Here is a 24,404-nt window from a genome sequence, read left to right as displayed (position 1 = left end):
ATCTCTAAGGGTTATCTCTATTATCTAGTTCGGGTAAAGTATTCAAGCTCCGAAACCCCAACTCTTGAGTCAGTTCTAGTAGTTAATGAGTTTCCAGAAGTGTTTTTAGAAGATCTTCCCGGAGTTCCTCCCGAAAGGGAGATCGACTTTGGAATTGATCTCCTTCCAGATACCCATCACATTTCTATTCCTCCTTACAGAATGGCTCCAGCTGAGCTTAAGGAATTGAAAGAGCAATTGAAAGACCTTCTAGATAAGGGCTTCATCAGACCCAGTATTTCCCTATGGGGTACACCAGTGCTCACTACAACAAATGTGATTATCAAGGACAAATAATTTTGTCATTAATAAATCATATTTCGTCACTAAAAATCTTGAGTGATGAAAAAAATTTCGTCAAGCAGTCGTCCCTAAATGTGCGTCTCTAAAATTATTCAAATACGATTTAGTGCTTCGTCGCTAAAAGTATTATATTAACTACAAAAAGAAGAATTGTCGCCAAATGAATAATTATTTGTAACAAATTTATTTGTCATAAAAAGTATAATTTGTTTGTGGTTAATAGTATCTTTTGTCACCAAAAAGGTTATTATTACCGACAAAATTGTATTGTTGCTAATTAATTAGTTCAAACAGTGACGACATCAATTGTCTCTAAAGTTATATGTATTTCGTAGTTGAACAAATGTAATTTCGTCACTAATGACTACTTTTTATATACAAAAATAAATTTGTCCTTAAATGTTTAAATTAGGGACAAATTTATCATTCTAAAAAAGGGTAATAATTTTGTGGTTAAATCTATTCATTTTGTCATTAAAAGTATTGTTTTTACCGACAACATATATTGTCACTATAAATTATCATGATTAGTGACAATTATAATTGTCATAAAATAAAAAATTAATTCATATTCGATAAAAAAGAGGATATTGGGACAAATATATTTTTGTCACTAAATGTAGTCAACTTATGTCAAATTTATTTATTTTGTGACAAAACTATTTTGCCTTAAAAAGCTTGATTTAGTCGTTGCTAAATGTTACCTTTAATGACAAAATCTTTTGTCACTAATTGCATTCATTGATGACACTTAATTATTTTATATTAGTGAAATTTTTTAAATTATAGAATTGCATAAATTAAAAATTAAATAATAAAACATGTTAGATTATAATGAAATCTATGCATTACAGTTAAAAACAACTACAATATCTGAAGGTACTTTAACAAGCTCCATAAACTAAAGTAAAATATGTCCAATAACAAGAAAATCTAACTGATATATATAGAAGAAATATTACTCCTAAACCAAGACAAAAAAGTAGAAATTTCTTCCAAAGTATCAATAATATGGTGATACTTGTCTTGCATTAGTCTTGATTCAATTCTCACCTTTTATACCTGTGTAAAAGAGAGAAAAGAAATTCATAAGAGTTAATAAAAAGTAGAATCTGTAACACAATATGATTTTTCATATGTTGTAATGTCCTGTTTTATGACCACCGCAAAAATAAATCATATAGAATGTGAAGCTATATATTAGCTATACATTTGCTACGATAAAACTCTATTTGTTTCAGGGATTAGACTGAACATATTTTAACTATATGAAATGTTTAAGCTTCTAAACTCACTGCTCATAATTCAAAGAATGAAAATTTGTATTCTTCTATCTTGCAATAAGATAGACATTCCTGCTGATATCTTTTTGTCCAAACCTGTCGACTACCACATTATCTGGTAATTAACTAGTTGACTTTGCCTTCACAAAGTAACACACCTCCAAGACAACTCTATGGAGTAATATCAACTTTAACAATAACAAGAATCTAAGGGGAAAGTGTGACAATACCGGAGCATACAATAGCCCAAAATGAAGGAAAACGTGACAACTTTAAAGGGGATCACTAATTGTATGATATAGAATGCAGATGCAGTGGCAAAGTATCTATGGAATATAGCCAACATGCTGATAACCTTTGAGTAAAATGGGTGAAAAGTGTGTGTATAAAGGGGACTGATTGGTGGCAATATACACCTAGCAAGACAGTTGTTGGTAATAGATACTGTGAAAATGGATGGCTCAAGGCATTAGGGAAATAGTGAACTGCACCAGTGAAACTAGTTTGCTCAAACATGTTGTCATAGTAATCTTACTCTTTTTCAGAGAGCCACATTGAAAGGGCAATCAAAGCATCAGGGAGATCCTCAACGCCTTTTCCTTTAGGAAAATAAAATGGTGCAGGATCACGGTATGCCAACATTTTATTAAGGACAAACTTAACACAAATTGGAACCAATTTAGCTGCAGTATCTTCTTGTACCTGTTGGTTAAGATCATACTGAATTTTCTGACCTAAGCCCCTATCTAACAAGGTGTTCTACAATCATTAAATCACTAGAAACAAGAGCAAGCTCTATGTTACCGCTAAACGATAAACCTAGGGGCAAAGTATCCAAACAAGTCGTAACTTTTCAACAACAGATGCAAAAACATACTCTTTCAAATCAAAGTGGGTAGACTAGGATAAAGTTTAATGTACAGTTGTTCCAAACAAATTCATGAGATAGTTTATTGATCTTCTTTTCTTTTTCATATCATTTGCTTTAAATTTGCTGTGAAGACTTGATGAGATAGAACAGTATATAATGGCTATCAATTATCATACAATAGATCTTTCACTTTGCTGGATCTTTTGTCCAGAGAAATGTAATTAGTCCTATCAAATTTTAAAAATCAAGAATGACTTCGGCAGAAAAAAGAGTTCTTAGTATAAGCTCATTTTACCATAAATTCCAAACTCTTCAAAAAGTAAAGTTCTTGCTATGACACTCGAACTCTTCAAAAATGTCTGATCCTCCAAAAGTAGTGCATTTTTGGAAGATTCAATACATCTGTAATAACATTTCTAGAGACTCCGAGCAACATAGGTTCTTAATATAAGATCATCTTACCATAAATTCATTCACCACCATTTGGTATTTACTATCTGTACCCATCTTTCAAACAAAACTAAGCAGTATATTAATGGCAACTCAAAAGAGTCTAAAAAAGAGTTAAAAGATTGTATTTTTGCAGCAGTTTTGATCAACCCATAAGAATAAGATTGACTTTTTCCTTTTAGATTCATGAAAGAATGAAAAAAAATGGAAGTTAGTAGTAAGTGCGAGAATGAAGCTATAAGAAGAGAAGGTGAATTAAGGATTCGTTAACAAAAGAAGAGCAAGTCAGACTCAGAATGTTGAAATGAGAGGAAGAAATCAGAATGTTATGCCAATGATATTGGAAATAATGTATGGCTCCTTCACACTTCTACTAGTATGTTTTCTCTTTCTACACTAAAACTACACATGTCATATGAGTTTTAAGTCATTTTTCATGTGAGGTTTGAATTAAACCATTTAGCACCAATGGTATTACAACATTAACAAAGATTAACACACAATTTTATTTTATTCTAAATTCTAATCATGATTTCGCTTCCAACAGCTATACTGAATTATATATCTAGCACTACCAATCATACATCTAAAGGACTACTGCACTACTAGTAGAGTACAAAAGTATTCCAGTAAGCATATGAACAACTTCCTGCCAATTCTATGGCTAAGATATTAGAAACCTTTTGGAATATCTCCCAACTGTAAAAATGTTGGTTCTATGTGCTACTGATTTCCCTAAGAATACAAAGCTTTGCTATCAAGAATTAAGGAAAACCAAACTATATCATCACTAAATGACCAAATACACCCAAAGCAAGGAGTAAGAGACCGAGAAGGATAAGAATTGCAGCTCTACAATATTGATATTCTATTTCCATGGTCTGAAAATCTATAATGTAGTGTAAAATGGAGGAATCTTCTCTTTATCTCTACTTAGCTACTTGCAATGTTTCCCCTCTATAAGGTATGATAGCCTTCTCTACACTATGTCCAGTAAGATTAGGACGCACCTAGGGCTTAAAGTATATGGCATGTTCAATACTAACTTTTTTTTCTTGAGCTAAGGTATTAACGTATTAATATAATATAAATAAAATAATTGATATAAACTATAACTTTTGAAACAGGACTTTACGTTGGCGAAATAAAAATATACCTAAAGTTGGCATTCTCATGGAGCTCCGTCTCTGTTGCATAATAAAAGGAAGTATGCAAAGTTAGATACTAAATTCTACATATTTATATATTTCATGAAAAAAAAGTAAGCAAAAATTATCACATAAGTTTGCATTACTTCTAACCTGTTAGAAGGCGATGAGCGAGCAAAACACTGCATTTTCCTAAACATTTCCTTTTGGCGTGCCACAATAGTATTCAATTGAGAGTTTAATGCTTCTATTTGAGATTGTTGATCTTGTATTTGAGATTGCTGGTCTTGTATCTGAGTCTGCTGGTTTTCTACCACAGTTTCAGCGGCATTTAATCGATTCTGTAAATTATTTTGGGCACTAGCAGCTTCCTGTTTCGCTTTTCTGAGGGAGTCCTCTAACTCTGCTGTTTTCCTTTGTGTAGCTCTTGTAGTATTAGGTTTTGGACCATAATCAAGTCCTCTTATGTACCCCGACTTTGTACCAAGTACGGTATCCACAATTTCATCAGTGGTCATGGAAGCCTCTCCCGAAGTATATAGATCTTTCAAATCTTTCATGTTGTTCTGCATAAAAATATAAATACTATTTAAAGGAGAAGACAACTTCAGAAGAACATTAATCAAACAAACGCGTTGGATAACCATCCTTACATAGTGAGTCTCAGCCTCTAAAGATGACCATCCTTTCTTACTCTTGTAATGAGTATGCTTGTAGAACTCGATTCTGTCAGGCTCTACTTTTTCAGGTTCATTTTCACCTTGTGAAATAAGAAAAACAATTGAAATAGTACTGAAGTTTTATTAGTAAAAAAATAAAAACAGTATAACTTACAAGTTCAGCACGAGCTGCTACAAATGCTTTTGATCCCATGAAATGATTAGATTTAAGCTTAGTTCGATTGACCTTGTTTATGTCGCATCGTTTCTACAAAGAAAATATAAATATCATAACTTTAATAATAACGAGAATAACATGAATTTAAATTACCTTATGTTTTGGATCGATCCACATGTCACAAAGTCTATTCCAATTTTCTGGGATCAACTCTGGCACTTCAATTTTACGAGTTTCTTCTTCTGAACGTGCACTTTCAAACAATTGTTTTAACTTGTAGCACCATTGTCGGCTTCTGTTTTTCAGAATATCCTCAGAGCTATCTTTCACGTAATGCTCGTCCAAATTAATCTCAAACCTCTCCTAATTATTTGTTTTTGAAAAAACATACAAAACGATCAAAATCCCTTTCATATTAAAATAATAATCATCAAAGCAACTAACATACTAATTAGCTTAAAAGTGAAGTTTCCTTAGAAAGGCATAGATTGCAGTTCAAAAAAATTCTTTGCACTGATAAACGTTGCTCTTAACAGCCTATCTGCATACCTAAAGTGACTATTTCCTATTCCCAGCGAGGTAATGTTACAATTTGATAAGTTAAGGAGAGACTTTCTATGAAAAGGAAATAGAAAAAATAAAAAATTTCATCATATCATGTGGCTCCACATCACTCTTTCTGAATATCTTGGAAGCTTAAGTATCAGAAACATAGCAGGACAAAATAGATCCCTTCTAATGAAACGGATATGGAGGTTCAACAATGAAAGACAGGTGCTCTCTAGAAAGAATCGATTTTCGCAAAACCTAAATACTATCACATTGGTCCACTAATATATTCATATCTCCATATGGTGTTGGTCCATAGAAGAGCATAGCAAAGCCATGGGATATTTATTAACCAGCAATGCAGCTACAAAAGAAGATAATGACATTCACATTAAAATGGTGTAAACAGAACTGTATAGAGGAAGTAGAGGAGTTGGTTGATTTCCTAGGTACTTTGTAAAGTTTAGATTTGAATCTCACTCCCCTGTCAGTCCTAATGCTGAAGAATACAATAGTACTAATTCTCAAAAAAAAATTGGAAGGAAAAATGGTCAAGGAACACTACTCTACAAAGTAACTTTCCTACTATCTTCTCAATAGCCTCTAATTCAGACACTATTATCTCCCAGAACAGAAAAAATAATGTCAGGGCACCATTGTTCAAAATTGAATTTCCAAGACCGGAAACTAGATAGTTTGCTACTATTACTATCCAATCTGGATTGTTGCTTCCTTAATGATCACAACCCATATAGAATCCAATGGGATATGATGACAAATGGACAATACACAATGAAAGAATGGTATTCGTTATGATGTCCTCACAATTATATGATAGAGATGTGGCCTTAGAAGCTTATTTGGCATACCAAAGCCCCTCCCAAGGTCAAATACTTCATCTCATGAGGGCAGTGTCACTCAGGACAACCTTAGGAGAAGGGGCATGACAAAAGTCGATAGATGCTTTACGTGCCAACAAGTTTCTGAGACTAACAGACTGTTGATTTTTTAAATTTATTTGTTGCTATTTTTTATTTTAGTTGGGTCATGAATGCTAGTTTAAGGATGCCTACATTAGTTGAAACTCTTGGAAAGTTGATAAATCCATCAAACAAATTTGAAAAATGATTCCTACTTGTATTTTTTGGTGTGTGTGGAAGGACAGAAACATAAGGTGCTTTGATGGAATATCAACTTCAATATTTTAACTTAATATAGTTAGGATAGTTTATCCCCCTTAGACTCTTGTGTCAGTCTTTTGGACTTTGTAAACTCTTTAGTCATTTCATGCATAGGAGAATTATAAATGAAACTAAATATAATCACAACCATGTATAAATTTATAAGAGTATAGAATTCTTACATGACATCTAATTAGTGTTGCATCTCTGTCCTCTCTTGTGAGTTCCTTCCACTTGTTTGGAAGCGAAATAAAATTTCGAGCAATTATTCCTAATTCATTGGATAATTTTGCCGATTGAACTGGTTTAGTTGGCCTTCCTTTACCAACTGGGATATCTATTTTCATCTTACTTCTCATAGCCTTCTTCATTTTTCCAAGACCTTTCTTGCCACGACCATTCTTGATTCTAGTAGAAGCATCTAATGAAAAAAATTGAAGACAGTTCAAAGTACCACCTAAAATCTAAAAAATATTACATGTATGGAAGAAAGGTATGAAGACTGAAACAACTAAAATTTTTGCTTTTTTGTTGTATATAAACAGACAGTTAAGTCAAAAAAATCATTGACAAAAACAAAGAGAATATACAAGAGCTAATAGCATTTTTTTTATCATTCATATATCATGTCTGTTGATTATAAGCTTCACATATTACAAAAATATCATTGAGTTCCAAAGGTGTAGATCACAATACCTATCCATTTAGTAAAATGTTCAACTTGGCGAATAACTAAATAGTTTAATCCTAATCAACATAATAAAATGTATTGCCTGTATTAACAAGAGGAGTAGGGTTATTTAATTCATCCAGTGATTGAGTATCTTGAATAGTTTCCCCTGTAAGTGTAGTTTGCTTAAAGACACGTCCACCTGGTGCCATTGATTGGCATCACACTATCAAAACACAATAATTAGTGTTAGAGTGTCCATAAGACATAAAATCCATTAGTTTAACAAAATTAGTTAATATAAAAGTACCAACCGTTAACAACTAAAGAAAAATCTAAAAATTTCATAAATCATCAATATGGAAAGTCTCACTCACATTATTAGTTTTAGTAAAAAAATTAATTGTCCCATAGAATATTCATCTAAAATGATTTTGGTTTAGTTCATTCAAATCCAAGGTTTGATTTCATATCCTAATTCTACATTCCAAGTTCAAGAACAAGTTTCACTTTATAGACTTTCATACCATGTTTTCACTACAATCCATCATCTCTTCCCTAAAAAATCGAGGGAAAACATCAATATATGAACAAAACAGAGAAGTTGTTTCAATATATGCCTTGAAAAATGTTATGCTTCAATAGTATGTGTCACACACCAATAGTAAATATGCACACCACACAAAATGTAACATACTCAGTAATTAGGGTGTTTCTAATTCAGAAACTTATAATTGACTTATTTATCTTCTGATTGATTGTCGGACACAATAGTAAAGCAATATCAATGTACATGAAACAAATAATCAATGAAAAAATCTTTTGTGGCATATAACTATCTGTTTAATTTTGTTCAAACATAAAATAGGGGGACTGATACATACCTCGTCTTCTTGTTCAGGTTCAAAAATTTTGCTTCACTTTGAAAGATAAAACTTTTTCGTTTGTTTTCTCATATATATAGTGGTTGTCCTGAAATTATTTTGGAGCCAAAAACCTAAAAAGGTTAAGCGCCAAAAGACAGTTCCTTTTTCCATTTATCTGCTTTCTGGAGGAGGAAGTGGTGCTACCTATTAACCCAGAAACTTAGGAAGTGGAGAAGTGGGTGATCAATTTTCTTTTAAATATAATATTTATCTCTACTTTCATCTAATTTTTAAAAAATAAAATTGCACACAAAAAATGGCATAAATATCCATATTATTTCAGAAAATAAATTGCACAGTAAAATGTCCAACAATTTTATTTCTAAAAAAAAAAATACTGAAGACATAAAGAAACATAAAATTGGTGTCTTACATATTGGGTTAATAGTTTCACCTCCTTCAGCTGAAACTCAAAACCCTGGATCTTGTATATGCATGAGCATGAAATTTTTTTTCTTCCATGTTGCAAGATTGTTGGTTCCATTTGCTTTTGCATCTTGTATCGAAATAGATCTGAAAGAGAAGTCTCAAATAGACCAAGGTTACTAGCCTTTCTTATCTTCAAGTTTTCAATCCATAAATCTAGTTACCATAGATTGAAGGTGTTAGAAAGCCCAAAAATATCAGATTGACATAGATGCCATTGATGTAGAAAATTATTCTGGTTCTCGTCTCCTCCACAAATGACATGCTTGCTGGTATGCTTCATATCAAATATGCTTTCAGAAAATTGTGAAGGGGAGTAGTAATGGCATAAAAGGTGCAAAATTCATTATAACATTGTAGACAGGAAAACCCCTCTTAAGAGTTTTTGGGGTTCCAATACAGAACTATATACTATTAAGCTTGACAAAGATACATCGAGATGGCTTTACCTGAATGCTCTTGAGGTTACAACATCAGGAGTTGTCTGAATGCATGATGAGAAAGCCAGAGTTAGCTAAATGTTCTTGAGGCAGTGACTTCTTTTGGGGAGAAGAAAGGAGAGGTTCTTGCACTTACCTAGGGTATATTTTGATAATATACTTTTGAGCCTATATTTGGTATACATGTAGAATTATTAATTCTTTTGTCCATTTCAAATTAAGCAAATAAACTAATTTAAGGATGATTTTATCAATTTTTCTATTTTAATTTGTTTATTCTATTTTAATTTAACAGAGGGTTTAAAAAAAATAAAACAAGACTTTTAAAATTTATGGTCCGAAATTAAAAATATATCAAATATTTCAAAATATTTTTAATCTTTTGATCTTAAACATTTCATTTGACAAGTTGAAATTAAAGAGTTGTTAACAAAGGGGGGAAATATTATTTTTTAAACGAAATAAAAAAAAAAGGAGTATAAAGAAATTGAAATGATGGGAGTAATTTATTTTTGAGTCTAATTTAAGAGTTTTTTAATAAATACTTTTAAAATTATGTAAAATAAATAACCAAATTTTAAAATAATTTGTAATTAAAAAGTTATAAACAAAATTTTCTTTAAAGAGTAAAATAATATATATATAATCGAAATAAAAAGAAAAGTAGTATAAACAAATTGAAATCATGGGAGTAATTTATTTTTTAGTCTAATTTAAGAGTTTTTTAATAAATACTTTTAAAATTATGTAAAAATAAATAAGGAAAATGACAAATACATCTCCGAACTATTGTAAATGGGATGCAAATACCCTCCGTCATACTTTAGGAACATTGGTGCCCCTGTCATCAAAAAAACTAGAGCATATATGTCCTTCACTCTAACGGAAGACTAAATAGGGACACGTGACACAATCTTATCCGTCGATCCAACATTTAATAAATATCGGTCGGTGGATAAGATTATGACAAGTGTATGTCTGTTAGTATAAAGGGTATATATGTTCTAGTTTTTGGACTACAGGGGCACCAATGTCCCAAAAGTATGACGGAGGGTATTTGCATACCATTTACAATAGTTCGTAGATATATTTGTCATTTTTCCCTATTTATTTTTACATAATTTTAAAAGTAAATATTAAAAAACTCTTAAATTAGACTAAAAATGATGGTATCATTCATATAACATAGTTGATTTATACATGAACTCCATTCCGGCATAATAAATACAAATAGAATCATAGGAAAAATATCTACTCATGAAAAAAATATATTATTAATTTGATAAATTGAATTGTGTTATAAATCCACTGAATAAGTGGATTGTCCATTAAACTTATTCATGAACTTATACTTACTTTCATGTATGTGTATTCTCTAGGTGATATGAACCTTTTTGAATTCAACATGGTAACCTTTGGATTATTTTCTCATTCACCATTGTAAGATACACCTGAATAGAAAAAAAGTTCTCTCCTTCCTCTATTCATAGGAAGAATTTTGTACTTTATGCATTTATTTTATGGAATGACAAGTATTATGAACCAATTATTTAAAAATAGGATGACATAAAAAAAAAAGAACAGAATGAGTATTTTTCTTGCATGTATCCTCTTCATATCCATAATCATTATATAGTTAATTGTTCCATAAAATATATTCTCTCTATTTCAATTTTTCTGACACATTTCAGTTTTCGAAATTCAAACAAGTCTATCTTTGAATGTCAATTTTTCATGTCTTTTAAATATTTTGAATTGTCAATTATTGTGTCTCGTAATACTTTTTAAGGTGTATAAATTTTCATTTTAAATTATTTGAAGATTTCATGAGTAAATTATCTGTCAAACTTAAATTGTTTTGACACTCGAAAAACAAAATGTGTTACATAAATTGAAAAATAGAAAATAGTAAAATTTTGCACAATAATACAAAGGGTTGACATTTAAAGAATCATAAGTACTCACCATATAAGAAATGCATTTACACCTAAAAAATAATAAATCTATTTTGACTACTATAGTTATATCTCAAATTAAATCACACCTATTTTGTGGTCACGTAAAAAATCAATTATCTACATAAAGTAAATTATTTTTGCAATATTATCTTTATCGCTAGAAAGCTATATAAAATATTAGTTATTAAATTTAAAATTTTAAAATAAAATTAATAATTCAAAATATCACTTATTTTATTTCAATATATTTGACATGTTTTCTTTTTAATCTGCTTTAAAAGGATTGACATTTTCTTTTTATAGCAAGTTTTTAATATAAATTTTTACATAATATATTTAAGGTCACAAAATTAAAATATTTTAATATAATTGATATATATTTAATTTTAAATAACTAAATTCAAAAATCAAATTAATAAATATCATTTTAAGAAGAATATTTACTAACGCAATATACACCAATAAATGGAAATGGAGTAATACTACCGTATTACGTTACAGAAATCAGATATCTGAATGAACACAAAAAGGAAATTGAAATTTCAAAAGCCTGTAGTTGGTGCCCACACGCTAGAAGTATATCAATTCTATTGTTTTTGTACAATTGAAATTAGGCTCAAACTTTGTAATATTTACCAAATACACATGTGAGAAAGTATGTAAGAAATACACAAATGAGGGGTACAAATAAAACATAACAAAAGTGATATTTCTTCATTATGGTGTAAAAAAAAGGTAATGTTGTACAAGACACAATAATTTTCACCATTGCCTACGTGGAGATTATGTCTTGATTTGGTAGTATTAAGGACTTAAATAGGATTAAATAGGAAGAGGGTTTTATTTAATTAAGGATTTGTTTCCCAAGAGTCTGCTGCCTCTTCTCCTTTGTTCCTCTCAAAGTCAAAATCGTCACTACAACCATTGTTGGATACTCAGCTTTTGCTCTTTGTCTTCTAGCATTCATGGCCATCGGACCTTTCTGGTAAGTCTTTCTTTTACTTCAATTTAATTCTCTCCTCATACTTTGTTGGACTTTTCCTCTATGTTTGATTCTAAGCATCAGAATATTGAGTTCTGATTTATGAACTGATTTTTCATAAGTATGAATTAAAATAGGGTAGGACGGGGGCAGGGAGAGGCAGGAGGAGGTGGGGCGTGGCAAGGCAAAGAGGGGTAGGATTGGGCGAGTCAAGGCGAGGCAGAGGGGCAGGATGGAGCGAGTCAGCGCGAAACTCAATCTGAGATATTAGAAAGACCGAAATCACTATAGTTCTGTGATCTAATGGGAGTTGCAGGACCACAAATATTAAATTTAAGTGTGTCCAATAAAACCTCTATAGGTTGCCACGGAGAAAAAAACTTGTTCCTTAGTAGCTCTACATTGCTCAGGGATGACCATAGAAGTGCAATCACCAAAAACAAATATAAGACAACCAATGTAACCGGCAAAAACATCATTTCAACCACCCATTTAATTTGTTGCAGAATGGACAACGATGTCACCTCTAAGAATAAAATCTCGATTTCTGGAAACTAGATGAAAGTATTTTTTGGGAACTTGAACAGAAAAAAAAAGTCCAAGAACAATGGTTATTGCAAATTTATTTGGCTCCCTACCTCTCTTTAAGTGTTGAAAAGTATAGACTAATGTTGAATTATCACCATAGTAGTATAACTTTATTTCTTTACTTTCTACTCCTTGAATGCTAACAACAATACTAATAACAATCTCATTTAGTGCAATATGTGTGCCCTCTACAGTCACACCTACAATATATTCTTGCATGATGAAAAGCTTCCATACAGTAGTGAAATAACCATCATCTTTTCCATAGTCAGAGTAACTAATTCTTTATAATGTGGTCACTATACCAATTGATTGGTAGTAATATTCTGGATCTCCCACTTCACTCCTCATACTTATCTCATTTGAAGATCTATTTTTATAGTTATTTTATTTGACAGAATCTTGCATGTGCTTTTTCTATAATATTTATTTGATAAGTGTTATGTTTATGCAGTTGATCATGGATAGAGGCTGGATTCATGAACCTAAGTTCTCTAAAAGATATGTTGAGGGTGTCCAATCTTTTATGCAACTTGTTCGGTCTCACTTTGATCGAAATTCTAAAGTTCGATGTCCGTGTCAAGATTGTTTAAATGTGTTTTTTCAAACACAAGAAATAGTGTATGACCACCTATTGATCAAGGGAATAATGGGAAGTTACATGCAATGGATATACCATGGAGAACAATCACAAATGAGATATGACAATGAAGTTATTTACAATGAAGATGAAAATGAAGAGCATGACAATGATGATGAAATTCAGACTATGNAGATTGTTTAAATGTGTTTTTTCAAACACAAGAAATAGTGTATGACCACCTATTGATCAAGGGAATAATGGGAAGTTACATGCAATGGATATACCATGGAGAACAATCACAAATGAGATATGAAATTTAAGTTATTTACAATGAAGATGAAAATGAAGAGCATGGCAATGATGATGAAATTCAGACTATGTTAGAAGAGCTTAGTTGAAGATCGTTTGCCAGTTTTTCGGATGAGACAAAAACTGATAATAATGTGTGCGGTAATATGAGTGAGAAGGAAGCTAAAATTTTTGACAAATTACTGGAAGAAGCTGAACGTGAATTATATCCAGGATGTAAGAAATTCTCAAAGCTTTCAATTCTTGTGAATATCAATGATAAACACCGAGAACAATTTCCTTTATGGTTCAAAAGAAAAGTAAGTGATTTAAAGATAAATATTCATGTTATTCTGTTTAAATTATTACTTATTTCTTCATTAATTGACCACAATTTTTATTGTAGATTATGCTATTATATAATAAGGAAAAGTCAATGCCTATCCAAAAATTATATCCTTTGGCAATGGGACCTGATGTGCGTGGAAGAACACATACTGGTTGTATTGTAAATGGTGTCAGGTATCATGTTCAACGATGCGATGAATTACGTAAAAGTCAAAACTGTGGTATAGTAATTGCAGGCTACCATGAAAATGAGGTGATTGACTTTTATGGTATTATAGTTGACATCCTTGAGTTAGAGTATGTTGAGGAAAATCGAGTTCTCCTATTTAAATGCAAGTGGTTTGATCTTCGCAAGAAAGCAGGGATGCAAAAAGATAATAATTTTACGAGTATTTGTGTTAAAAGGTTTTGGTATGAACAAGACTCTTTTGTACTAACTACTCAAGCAAAACAAGTTTTCTATATAGATGACCCAAAATTGGGGGAAAATTGGCGAATTGTGCTCAAATTTCAAGATAGACACTTATATGATGTGCCAGAGAAGGAAAATTCAAACATAGAAAGTGATGAGTTACATATTGCAAATGATGAAGTGTATCAAGATATTTCACTTGAAAATAATTCAATTGTCAGTGATTCGGTGGAAATACTGTGTCAACTACATAGAGATGATATTGATTCGGTTACCTTGGATGCAAATGTAATTGAATTGGAGGCTCAAACACAACATGCAGTTGAAATTGATTACAGCGATGATGATTGTAACAAGAGGATGACACTATAATAGAGTACATTAGTGATCATGAGGAGAATGAAGGTAATAATAGTACCAATGATGATGAAGTTGATAGCACATTTGATGGTGACGACATTGGCTTTTGATGTAACCTCGTAAGAGTAAGGCCAATTACTTATTAATAGACCTTCTAAATTATGCATTTCTTCTTTGAATACTATCAAAGTAATGGCCTTTTCACTACAAAAAAAATTATTTTATTGAAAATTATTTATCGTACTTAAGGTCATAGGCGATTAAAGTCGAGTAGCTTACCAATAACTTAAATTTCATTATTTTATCTTTTTCTATGTTTTTTTGCCAGTCCCTACTATTCTTTTATGTATTCAAAAGAAAAATCATTTTTCCCCGAAATTAGTTTTTTACTTTAGAGATAGCCCCTCCTTTGTACCTTTCTAACAGCTTCAGGTTGTTCTCTTTCTGTGTAGGGGTCCATATCTTTGGACTGATTGCAAACAATGCACACGAAATTGCAGGTTTGCCTCACTTTTTGTTGCTACTTATCTCTAATTTAGTGAATTAGTTAACTATTCTAATGTTATTACCTTGTTTAAATTCATTTTACTGTGTTTAGATTTTAACTTGGGGCATTCTAACAGATGAACATGACATTTTTCTGCATACATTGCCTCGTTGTTGTAAGCATTTTTTGATGAATCCAAAAACTTGATGCTGCTATAGCCACTCTTTAATGCTTTTAAGGCCACCAAAATAAGTAAAATAGTGCTGAAGCATTATAGTATTTTCAGTCTTACCAGCAGTACATGTCCACCACCTAAGATAGAATTAATTGTCCGTGGTTTGGTCTCGTGGTTTGGGTCTGGGAGTGTAAATGTTGCAGGTCTCTAAAAAAACTAAGTATATACTAACGTTCATGATTGACGGGGCGTCAATTCATTGATGGGGCGTCAATGGCCATCCGTAGGCCACCTCCAAAAAGCTGTTTTCTTGCAACTGTTTGGGGGACTGTTTTGGGGGTCTAGTTTCCAAATGATTCCATGGTTTAGTTTAGGGTCTTTTTAGCTTAAAAGTGTCATTAACTAACTAACTAAACAACCTCATAAGCCCTTAATCAATCAATCAACTAAACTCCAAAACACAAACCTAAAACTAGAGGGCTGGAAAGTTGGCAGCACCTATGCTTGCCCATCCACGGACCGTGGATGGGTTCATGTGGCGTGGACTCCCTTCGTGGTTCTTGACTGAGGCTTCCCTGTTGTAGGGAACCAAGTCTTGATGCAGGCTTGATCCACGAACCCAATCCACGGGGCAGGGATCAATTGACGGCTTGTCAATGGCCTTCGTAGGCAAAGCTGTTTTTGACAGCTTTTGGCCAAACACTTGGGTCCTCCTCAAGGACCCCTTGGGTGGTCCTTGGGGGTCGTACCCGGACGTTTTGACTTTAAAAATATTAGTTTACCTATTTAAAACCTTTTTACAAGATTAGACCATCATACGACACTCCCAAGCCTTCCCAAGGCCTAAGAACACCTACTAGTTCAATTTCACTAGTTTCCAGCATAAGCCTCATTCAATTTCCTACTTCCTTTAATGTTAAGCCCTCCATATTTCTTGAGAGTAAATAACCCTTCCCAGGCCACTATGGACTAATCCCAAGTAATTTCATTTTGTTGTGTGGTCGAATAACACGTAAGCAAGCATCAGAATTGAAGGTGTGAGTGAGCCCTACTTGAATCTTTGACCTTCTTCAATGGAGTCTTGAGTTGAGAGAGTTTATGATTTGATTTATTGTGTTGAGTTAGAATGACTTAGGTTAATAGGGTTGGGGTCTTATAGTTGGGTTTAGTTAGGTAATTAACTCACTAACAAACCCCCTTAACCCCTAGTTAAATAACTAATTCGAAAGTCAACTCCCAACTAATAACTAAAAATCTGAAAACTGGCAGCATCTACGTTGGCCATCCACGGACCGTCAATTGATTAATGGTCCGTGGTTTGGTCTCGTGGTTTGGGTCTGGGAGTGTAAATGTTGCATGTCTCTAAAAAAACTAAGTATGGACTGACATTCATGATTGACGGGGCGTCAATGGCCATCCGTAGGCCACCTCCAAAAAGCTGTTTTCTTGCAACTGTTTGGGGGACTGTTTTGGGGGTCTAGTTTCCCAACGATTCCATGGTTTAGTCTAGGGTCTTTTTAGCTTAAAAGGGTCATTAACTAACTAACTAAACAACCTCATAAGACCTTAATCAATCAATCAACTAAACTCCAAAACACAAACCTAAAACTAGAGGGCTGGAAAGTTGGCAGCACCTACGCTTGCCCATCCACAGACCGTGGATGGGTTCATGTGGCGTGGACTGCCTTCGTGGTTCTTGACTGAGGCTTCCCTGTTGTAGGGAACCAAGTCTTGATGCAGGCCTGATCCACGAACCCAATCCACGGGGAGGGGATCAATTGACGGCTCGTCAATGGCCTTCGTAGGCAAAGCTGTTTTTGACAGCTTTTGGCCAAACACTTGGGTCCTCCTCAAGGACCCCTTGGGTGGTCCTTGGGGGTCGTACCCGGACGTTTTGACTTTAAAAACATTATTTTACCTATTTAAAACCTTTTTACAAGATTAGACCATCATACGACACTCCCAAGCCTTCCCAAGGCCTAAGAACACCTACTAGTTCAATTTCACTAGTTTCCAGACCTCATGGTCGTTTCTTGACGTTTAGACTCTTAACTCTTCCAAACTAAGTTAATTACATTAGTTTAGGTCTAGAAACATCAGTTTAACTATTTTTAAGTCATTAATCATAAAGTAAGGCTCTAGCTTAGGTCCTTGGATTTCCGGGGTGTTTCATGTTATCATTTATAAAAAGGGCATTTATTTCATGACATCTTCTAATTATCATATTAACATGTTTTTGAATTTTGTTTATTAGAAATGTTGTAGTTAAATGTTATTACTCATTGAGCTGGTGATTTACTCCCCACTTTTTTTTGTTGCACAGATCACAGGTGACGTCGACAAGACTTTAGCTATAGTGTACGAGTTGAAAAATCTATAGTTCACGGGGATTGCTTTGTGTGGACAAGAAGTTGTTTATTTACTACCGCCCTTTTCTTTTGAACTCTTAGAGTCGCTTTGTTAATCATTTCACTAGTGTCATGCGTAATTTTCCATTATTGGAAACTTGAAATAGTATTAGACTTCTTTTCGTAGTTGGAGATGGATTTAGTATTATTATACTGTTGATGCATGTTATGGCTTGCTTTTTTTAGCGATATTGGTTGGGTATGTTATTGATTTTTTAGACAGGAATTTCTTTTCTATAGGCCCAAAAACAGGGAAAACTTTGTCCAATTTTTTGTAAATTTTCATCAAGGCTTGCCTTTAGCATCCCACCATTTAACATCGGTCATGATCCTAAATTGAATTGTAAAACAAGTGATGCAACTAATGAATGCATATCATCCATGGACACAAGAAGATCATTTGTGTGTAGTAATCTTAAGGAAATCATAAAAATATTTTATAATTGGATTAGATATTATGACAATGTGATTGTGTGGTTTAATAAATATTAGAATGGTTGGAGTGAATATTGTGTTTGAATTTAGTTTGTAAGACTAAAGATAATGCTTTGGGATGATACTTGTTAAATATGGTGAAATTTTATTTTTAATAGGTATTTTTTATTTTTTTATGACATATATGTTAATTATAATAGTTGTTAAATGGCACAAATTGATTGTGGCTATACTTATTGTGGGAGTTCTACAAACTATCGTAACAATAAGTTGTGGGTATTACTATTCACTGACCTTTTTAGTGCATTATAAAAATTAATGGTTTTCGTTTTTATTTTATTGTAATACAACTTTAAAATATGCATATGACTTTTATTAGCTGCAATTGTTCCAATGGATCTTGATATATACCTTTTCATTGAGTCCATAATTGCACTATTCCACTAGGAAATTTAGGTTGTAGCCATTTGAACATATATTTTTTTGTGACAATTTTTTTTGTAACTAAATTGTAGGTTAAATAGAGACAATAATACGATTGTCACTAATTGTTTGAACTATTAGTGACAAAAATTACGGTCACAATTGAATATAAAATTTTGTTGCTAAAGTTTACTATGATTAACTACAAATTCTAGTTCGTCACCTATTGTCAATATATTTTTCTAACAAAGTTTTTCATATCTAAAATCTAACTAATTTTAGGACAAAAAATGATTTGTCACTAATGAATCAATATATATTTTCGTGACGAAAAAAATTTGTATCCAAAATTTATCTAGTTTTAGGACAAAAAATGATTTGTCACTAATATATCTATGTACTTTTTGCGACAAAAAAATTTTGTATACAAAATTTAACTAATTTTAGGACAAAAATGGTTTGTCACTGATGTGTCAATATATTTTTTGTGACAAAAAATTTTTGTATTCAAAATTTTCCTAAATTAGGGACAAAAAATGATTTGTCACTAATTGAGAATATCATTAATAACAAAATAATGTGTCACCAGTGACTTCAAATTCGTGGCTAATAGTACTCAACAAATGGCGCCAATTTACTTTTTGGTGGGAAACTCAATTGGACAAAACTTCGCCACGAATTATTGTGTTTCGTCACTAATAATATAAGCCTCATGTATTTAACCACAAAATTTAATTTTTGTCACAAAAAGTGAACAATTAGCGACAAATTTCATGCCGTAGCTAAAAATTTCATAGCTATATATCACATTTGTTGTAGTGGTTGTTCGTGAAGAAAAAGACGGGTTCTCTCAGAATGTGCATTGACTATAGGCAGTTGAACAAAGTCACAATCAAGATTAAGTATCCTATCCCCAGGATTGGTGACTTGTTTGACCAACTTTAGGGTGCTAGTCATTTCTCAAAGATAGATCTCAGATCCGGTTATCATCAGCTCAGAGTCAAAGATAGTGTCATCCCAAAAACAGCCTTCAGCACTCGGTACGGTCATGATGAGTTTGTAGTTATGTCATTTGGACTAACCAATGATCCTGCAGCTTTCATGGATCTAATGAACAGAGTGTTCAAGCAGTATTTGGACTTGTTCTTTATCGTTTTTATTGATGATATCATCATTTACTCTAGGAATGAGAAAGAATATGCGAATAATTTGAGGTTTGTCCTGCAAACTCTCAAAGATCGCCATTTATTCACTAAGTTTAGCAAATATGAGTTTTGGTTGCAATCTATTGCTTTCCTTGGTCATATTGTGTCTATCGAAGGGATTCAAGTGGATTCTCAGAAAATAGAAGCAGTGAAACAGTGGCCTAGACCTACCTCTCCTACAGATATCAGAAGTTTCTTGGGTTTGGCAGGTTATTACAGAAGGTTCGTGGAAGGATTTTCATCCATACCCTCTCCATTGACTAAGTTAACTCAGAAAAAGGTTAAGTTTCAGTGATCAGATGATTGTGAGAAAGGCTTCGCAGAACTGAAAACTAGGTTGACTATAGCTCCCGTTTTGACTCTACCAAAGAGTTTAGACGGTTATGTTATCTATTGTGATGCATCCAGAGTTGGCCTAGGTTGTGTATTGATGCAGCGAGATAAGGTTATAACTTATGCTTCTACACAGCTTTAGGTGCATGAGAAGAACTATCTGACTCATGACCTCAAGCTTGCAGCAGTGGTGTTTGCACTTAAGATTTGGAGACATTACTTGTATGGTGTTCACATAGATGTGTTTAAAGACCATAAGAGCCTTCAGTATGTGTTCACCCAAAAAGAGTTGAATCTTCGCCAGAGGAGATTGCTAGAGTTCCTCAAGGATTACGTTATGAGTGTGCATTACCATCCTGGTAAGGCCAATGTAGTAGCAGATACTCTTAGTAGACTATCTATGGGTAGTGTAGCACATGTTGAGGAAGAAAGAAAGGAGCTAACGAAGGATGTTCACAGACTTGCTCACCTACGAGTTTGTCTTATGAGCATATCAGATGGTGGTGTAACAATTTAGAATGGGTCAGAATCTTCATTGGTATCAGAGGTTAAGGAAAATCAAGGCAGTGATCCGATATTGCTCCAACTAAAGGGTGCAGTCCATCAGCAGAGAGTTGAGGTTTTCTCCCAAGGGGGAGATGGTGTGCTTCGCTATCAGGGTCGATTATGTGTTCCTAAGGTGGGTGAGTTGCGACATAAGATTCTTGTTGAAGCCCATAACTCCAGATATTCTATTCATCCAGGCACCACTATGATGTACCGTGATCTGCGGAAAGTCTTTTGATGGATTGGTATGAAAAAGGATATTGCGGATTTTGTGGCTAAGTGACCTAATTGCCAGCAAGTGAAAGTAGAACATTAGAAACCAGGAGGTATGACTCAAGAGATAAACATTCCTACTTGGAAGTGGGAAGTGATCAACATTAACTTCATTACAGGTTTACCTCATACTTGTAAACAACATGACTCTATTAAAGTGATAGTTGATAGAGTCACTAAGTCTGTGCGCTTTTTGGCTATTAAGACTATAAATTCAGCAGAGGACTACGCCAAGCTTTACATTAATGAGATAGTCAAGTTGCATGGAATTCCTTTGTCTATCATTTCAGATAGAGGTCCTCAGTTTACCTCTCATTTTTGGAAGTCCTTTCAGAAAGGTCTTGATACTCAGGTTAATCTTAGCACAACATTTCATCGACAGAAGGATGGCAAGGGAGAGCGTACCATTCAGACCTTAGAGGACATGTTGAGAGCCTGCGTGATCGATTTTAAGGGTAGTTGGGATGATCACCATCCTCTTATAGAGTTCGCCTACAATAATAGTTACCATTCCAGCATTCAGATGGCCCATTATGAGGCATTATATGGGAATAGATGTAGATCTCCAGTTGGTTTGTTTGAAGTAGGTGAGTCAGCCTTGATAGGGCCAAATTCAGTTCACGATGCTATGGATAAAGTGCAACTCATTAGAGATAGACTTAAGACAGCCCAGAGTCGCCAGAAGTCCTATGTATATGTAAGGAGAAGGGAATTAGAATTCCAAGTTGATGATTGGATTTTTCTGAAAGTGTCACCTATGAAGGGGTGATGAGATTTGGAAAGAAAGGGAAGCTCAGTCCTAGATATGTAGGCCCTTACAAGATTTTGAAAAGGGTTGGTAAAGTGGCTTATGAGTTAGAGTTTCCAACAGAACTAGCAGCAGTGCATCCGATTTTTCACATTTCGTTGTTGAAGAAGTGTGTGGGTGATCCAGCATCTATTGTACTTTTAGAAAGTGTGGTTGTGAAGGATAGTCTCACTTATGAAGAGGTACCAGTTGAAATCCTTGATCATCAGGTTCAAAGGTTGAGAAACAAAGAAGTCACTTCAGTTAAGGTTTTGTGGAGGAGATAGTCCGTAGAGGGAGCTACTTGGCAAGCAGAAGTAGCCATGAAGGCCAAGTATCCTCATCTCTTTCCTTCCGACTCCATTCCATCTTGAGGTAATAGTTCCTCTTCAGATTTTCAATCATTCATGGATAGTTTCAGTCTCAGTATCATGTTCTTTCAGTTTGTACTTGCATTTTCACCGTATTTGCATATTCTTGGAACTTAGTTCAATCAAAGATCAGTTTCCAGTGTTTAGTGGTAGGGTTTGCAGCTCTTTCCCTCCTTATTCAACTAGTTTAGTCTTCATTTGAGGACGAATGTTTCCAAGGGGGAGATAATGTAACACCCCGTATGCTAGAACTACCAAAATGCAGGCTTCAAGAGTTGTAGGTGGCACCGACGGGGACTACCCACGGACCGTAGGGGAACCCACGGTCCGTTCTGATGGTCTGTGATTCACAACATGCGACCCTTCCCCCAGAACCCTCAGGAAACTTGGCTAAGGATAGACCCACGCAAGGACATACGGATCGTAGGTCAGACCATGGTCCGTGGTCCAGGGCCGTAGGTCAGATCCTCAACTTCCAGCCTCCAGTCGCTAATGACAGTCGACAAGTACGGACCGTCGGTCCATCCATGGTTCGTCGGTCTGGTCCTTCGATTACCCCGACAGATTTTATGTTAGAGGTCGTTTGGTCTTTTTCTTATACGTTAGACCCCTAAACTACGTCGTTTAACCCCTAAACTACATATTTTTGGTCAATTTAAGCCTAGCAACTTAACTAGAACTTACCCTAGTCAACTCATTCTCCAAAAATCATCAAGTTGAACGAAAAGAAGGAGAAAGAATCGACCAAGCCCTAGTCCAAGAACGCAGTAGGTTTTTATCAGTTTTAACCCCGAAATCAAAAGATTTCTCCGTGGAATTCATCATCAAGTGTGTGGGATTTCACTAGTGGGTTCCTTTCACCCATTAGGTCCCTAGATTTCAGTCAAAATCTTGATTCTCTTAATATTATCTAGACCTAGGGTTTCTTGAATCTTAGAAATTTTTGGGTTTTCGCTGTTAGAATGATCCAAATCATATTATCATGTTATTACTTAGTTTCTCGTATGATATTCAAAACCCTAGTTGTATATATTCGTTTAGTTCATGAATTATACATGCTAGGTTAGATTATTCAGATATATATACATGCTTCAGTTTACGAATGTCACATTATCAATCATAATTGTTACATTATCAAAGTCTACATGACAGTAATTGAGCTATACAGTACTTCAGCATTTCAGTAATAACATTTCTTATTTACATTCTAAGTAGGAGTAGCTTAATACTGAGTGGACTAGGGTCAGTCACCCTCAAGTCCCAGAGCTACGTGCCCCGTAAGTTGTAAGTCCCCTCTGTGGGCATCATTTTAGTGATCACGCCAGTCATGCCTCTATACCTCTAGAAGGGTATACTGGGTCCTCTCGATGGGGCATATACATCGGATTCCTCATTTAGCTCATGTGGTTTTATGTCGGTTATTATTAGCTCCCTCACAGTCAGATTATAGTGCATTGACCAGGTTATCAGTTTTAGTTCAGATTTCAGTTTCATCATGTTATAAACTTGGTCATTGCATTTAGTCATTTCATGTTCAGTATTCACAGTTGGTATCATGTTTATCTCTTATCATTGCTCAGTTATTATTCTTTGGTTCAGTTATGTTATTGTTCAGCTTTATTTTATCATGCATACTCAGTACCTTTAAGTATTGATGCATACTCTACGCTACATCTCCTCGTGACGTAGGTGCAGGTTCTCAACTTTCAGATCACGCATTGTTTGGTTCCTGATCTTCAGTTCAGCAACATCAGTGGTGAGTCCTTATTCTTCAAGAACCGTTAATATGATTGTCTTTCTTTGCTTTTAGTTTTAGTTTTAGTTTTGCTAGATTTAGTTGGGGCATGTCCTAGCACTTCGAGTCGGCTAGAGGCTATGTTCAGACATAGTTAGATTCAGCTATAGTGTTAGATTTTGATTTTTTAGTTGTTGTTTAAACTCGCACTTTTATATTTCAGATTTAGTATATGGGTATTCCCCATCATATCAGATTATCTCATGATTTAGCTTCCGCACAGTATTTATTAATTCAGTTTATTTAGTATGCTTATGATATGCCAGGAGGGTTAGCTTGGGGTCACTTGTGATCCTAGGTCCCGTGTCCACGTCATGGGGGACTCTTTGAGGCAATACACAGAGTTCTTATAGTTTGACTCTAAAAAAGGAAATCATGACAATTAAAAGTGGATGGAAGGAGTACTATTCTAATTGTGTCCTTTCCTTGTAAATTATTGTCTAACTATATACAATAAAATAAGTAGAGTAGTAAAAAAGGGTCGGCCCATCCCCACGTGGTCAATCCTCGCGGGCCAAGGAATT

The 24,404-nt window shown here is 33.9% G+C and overlaps 1 protein-coding gene and 2 long non-coding RNA genes across 3 annotated transcripts; 2 read left to right on the top strand and 1 right to left on the bottom strand.

Moving 5' to 3' along the window:
• Positions 1–1,392: 1,392 nt before the first annotated feature.
• LOC125876619 (uncharacterized) lies at positions 1,393–7,030 on the bottom strand. The gene is made up of 5 exons (XM_049557838.1): positions 6,844–7,030; positions 5,085–5,294; positions 4,929–5,021; positions 4,748–4,855; positions 1,393–4,660 (listed from the first exon to the last, which is right to left on the bottom strand). Exons 1-5 carry the CDS (start codon positions 7,018–7,020, stop codon positions 4,178–4,180), a joined length of 1,071 nt encoding a protein of 356 aa, XP_049413795.1. The 5' UTR covers positions 7,021–7,030; the 3' UTR covers positions 1,393–4,177.
• Positions 7,031–11,880: 4,850 nt separating this feature from the next.
• On the top strand, positions 11,881–13,160 carry LOC125876674 (uncharacterized). The gene is made up of 2 exons (XR_007447525.1): positions 11,881–12,066; positions 13,106–13,160. It is a non-coding gene; the product is annotated as an uncharacterized LOC125876674 (long non-coding RNA).
• A 961-nt stretch (positions 13,161–14,121) lies between these two features.
• LOC125876673 (uncharacterized) lies at positions 14,122–17,940 on the top strand. The gene is made up of 3 exons (XR_007447524.1): positions 14,122–14,767; positions 15,095–15,142; positions 17,628–17,940. It is a non-coding gene; the product is annotated as an uncharacterized LOC125876673 (long non-coding RNA).
• The last annotated feature ends 6,464 nt before the right edge of the window (positions 17,941–24,404 follow it).

The sequence above is a fragment of the Solanum stenotomum genome, chromosome 9 (genome assembly GCF_019186545.1).
Source record: "Solanum stenotomum isolate F172 chromosome 9, ASM1918654v1, whole genome shotgun sequence".
Classification (NCBI taxonomy): Eukaryota; Viridiplantae; Streptophyta; class Magnoliopsida; order Solanales; family Solanaceae; genus Solanum; species Solanum stenotomum.
The sequence above is the reverse complement of the archived record's forward strand: the minus strand, read 5'-3'. Positions and strand labels throughout refer to the sequence as shown.

What these genes read in the sequence shown, in the direction of transcription:
- LOC125876619 (XM_049557838.1), bottom strand. Translation starts at nt 7,020, where the DNA reads ATGAGAAGTAAGATGAAAATAGATATCCCAGTTGGTAAAGGAAGGCCA. An exon ending in CAACACTAATTAGATGTCAT is followed by an intron (nt 5,295 to 6,843) that starts GTAAGAATTCTA and finishes ACAAATAATTAG; the next exon opens with GAGAGGTTTGAGATTAATTT. An exon ending in TAGAGGCTGAGACTCACTAT is followed by an intron (nt 4,661 to 4,747) that starts GTAAGGATGGTT and finishes ATTTTTATGCAG; the next exon opens with AACAACATGAAAGATTTGAA.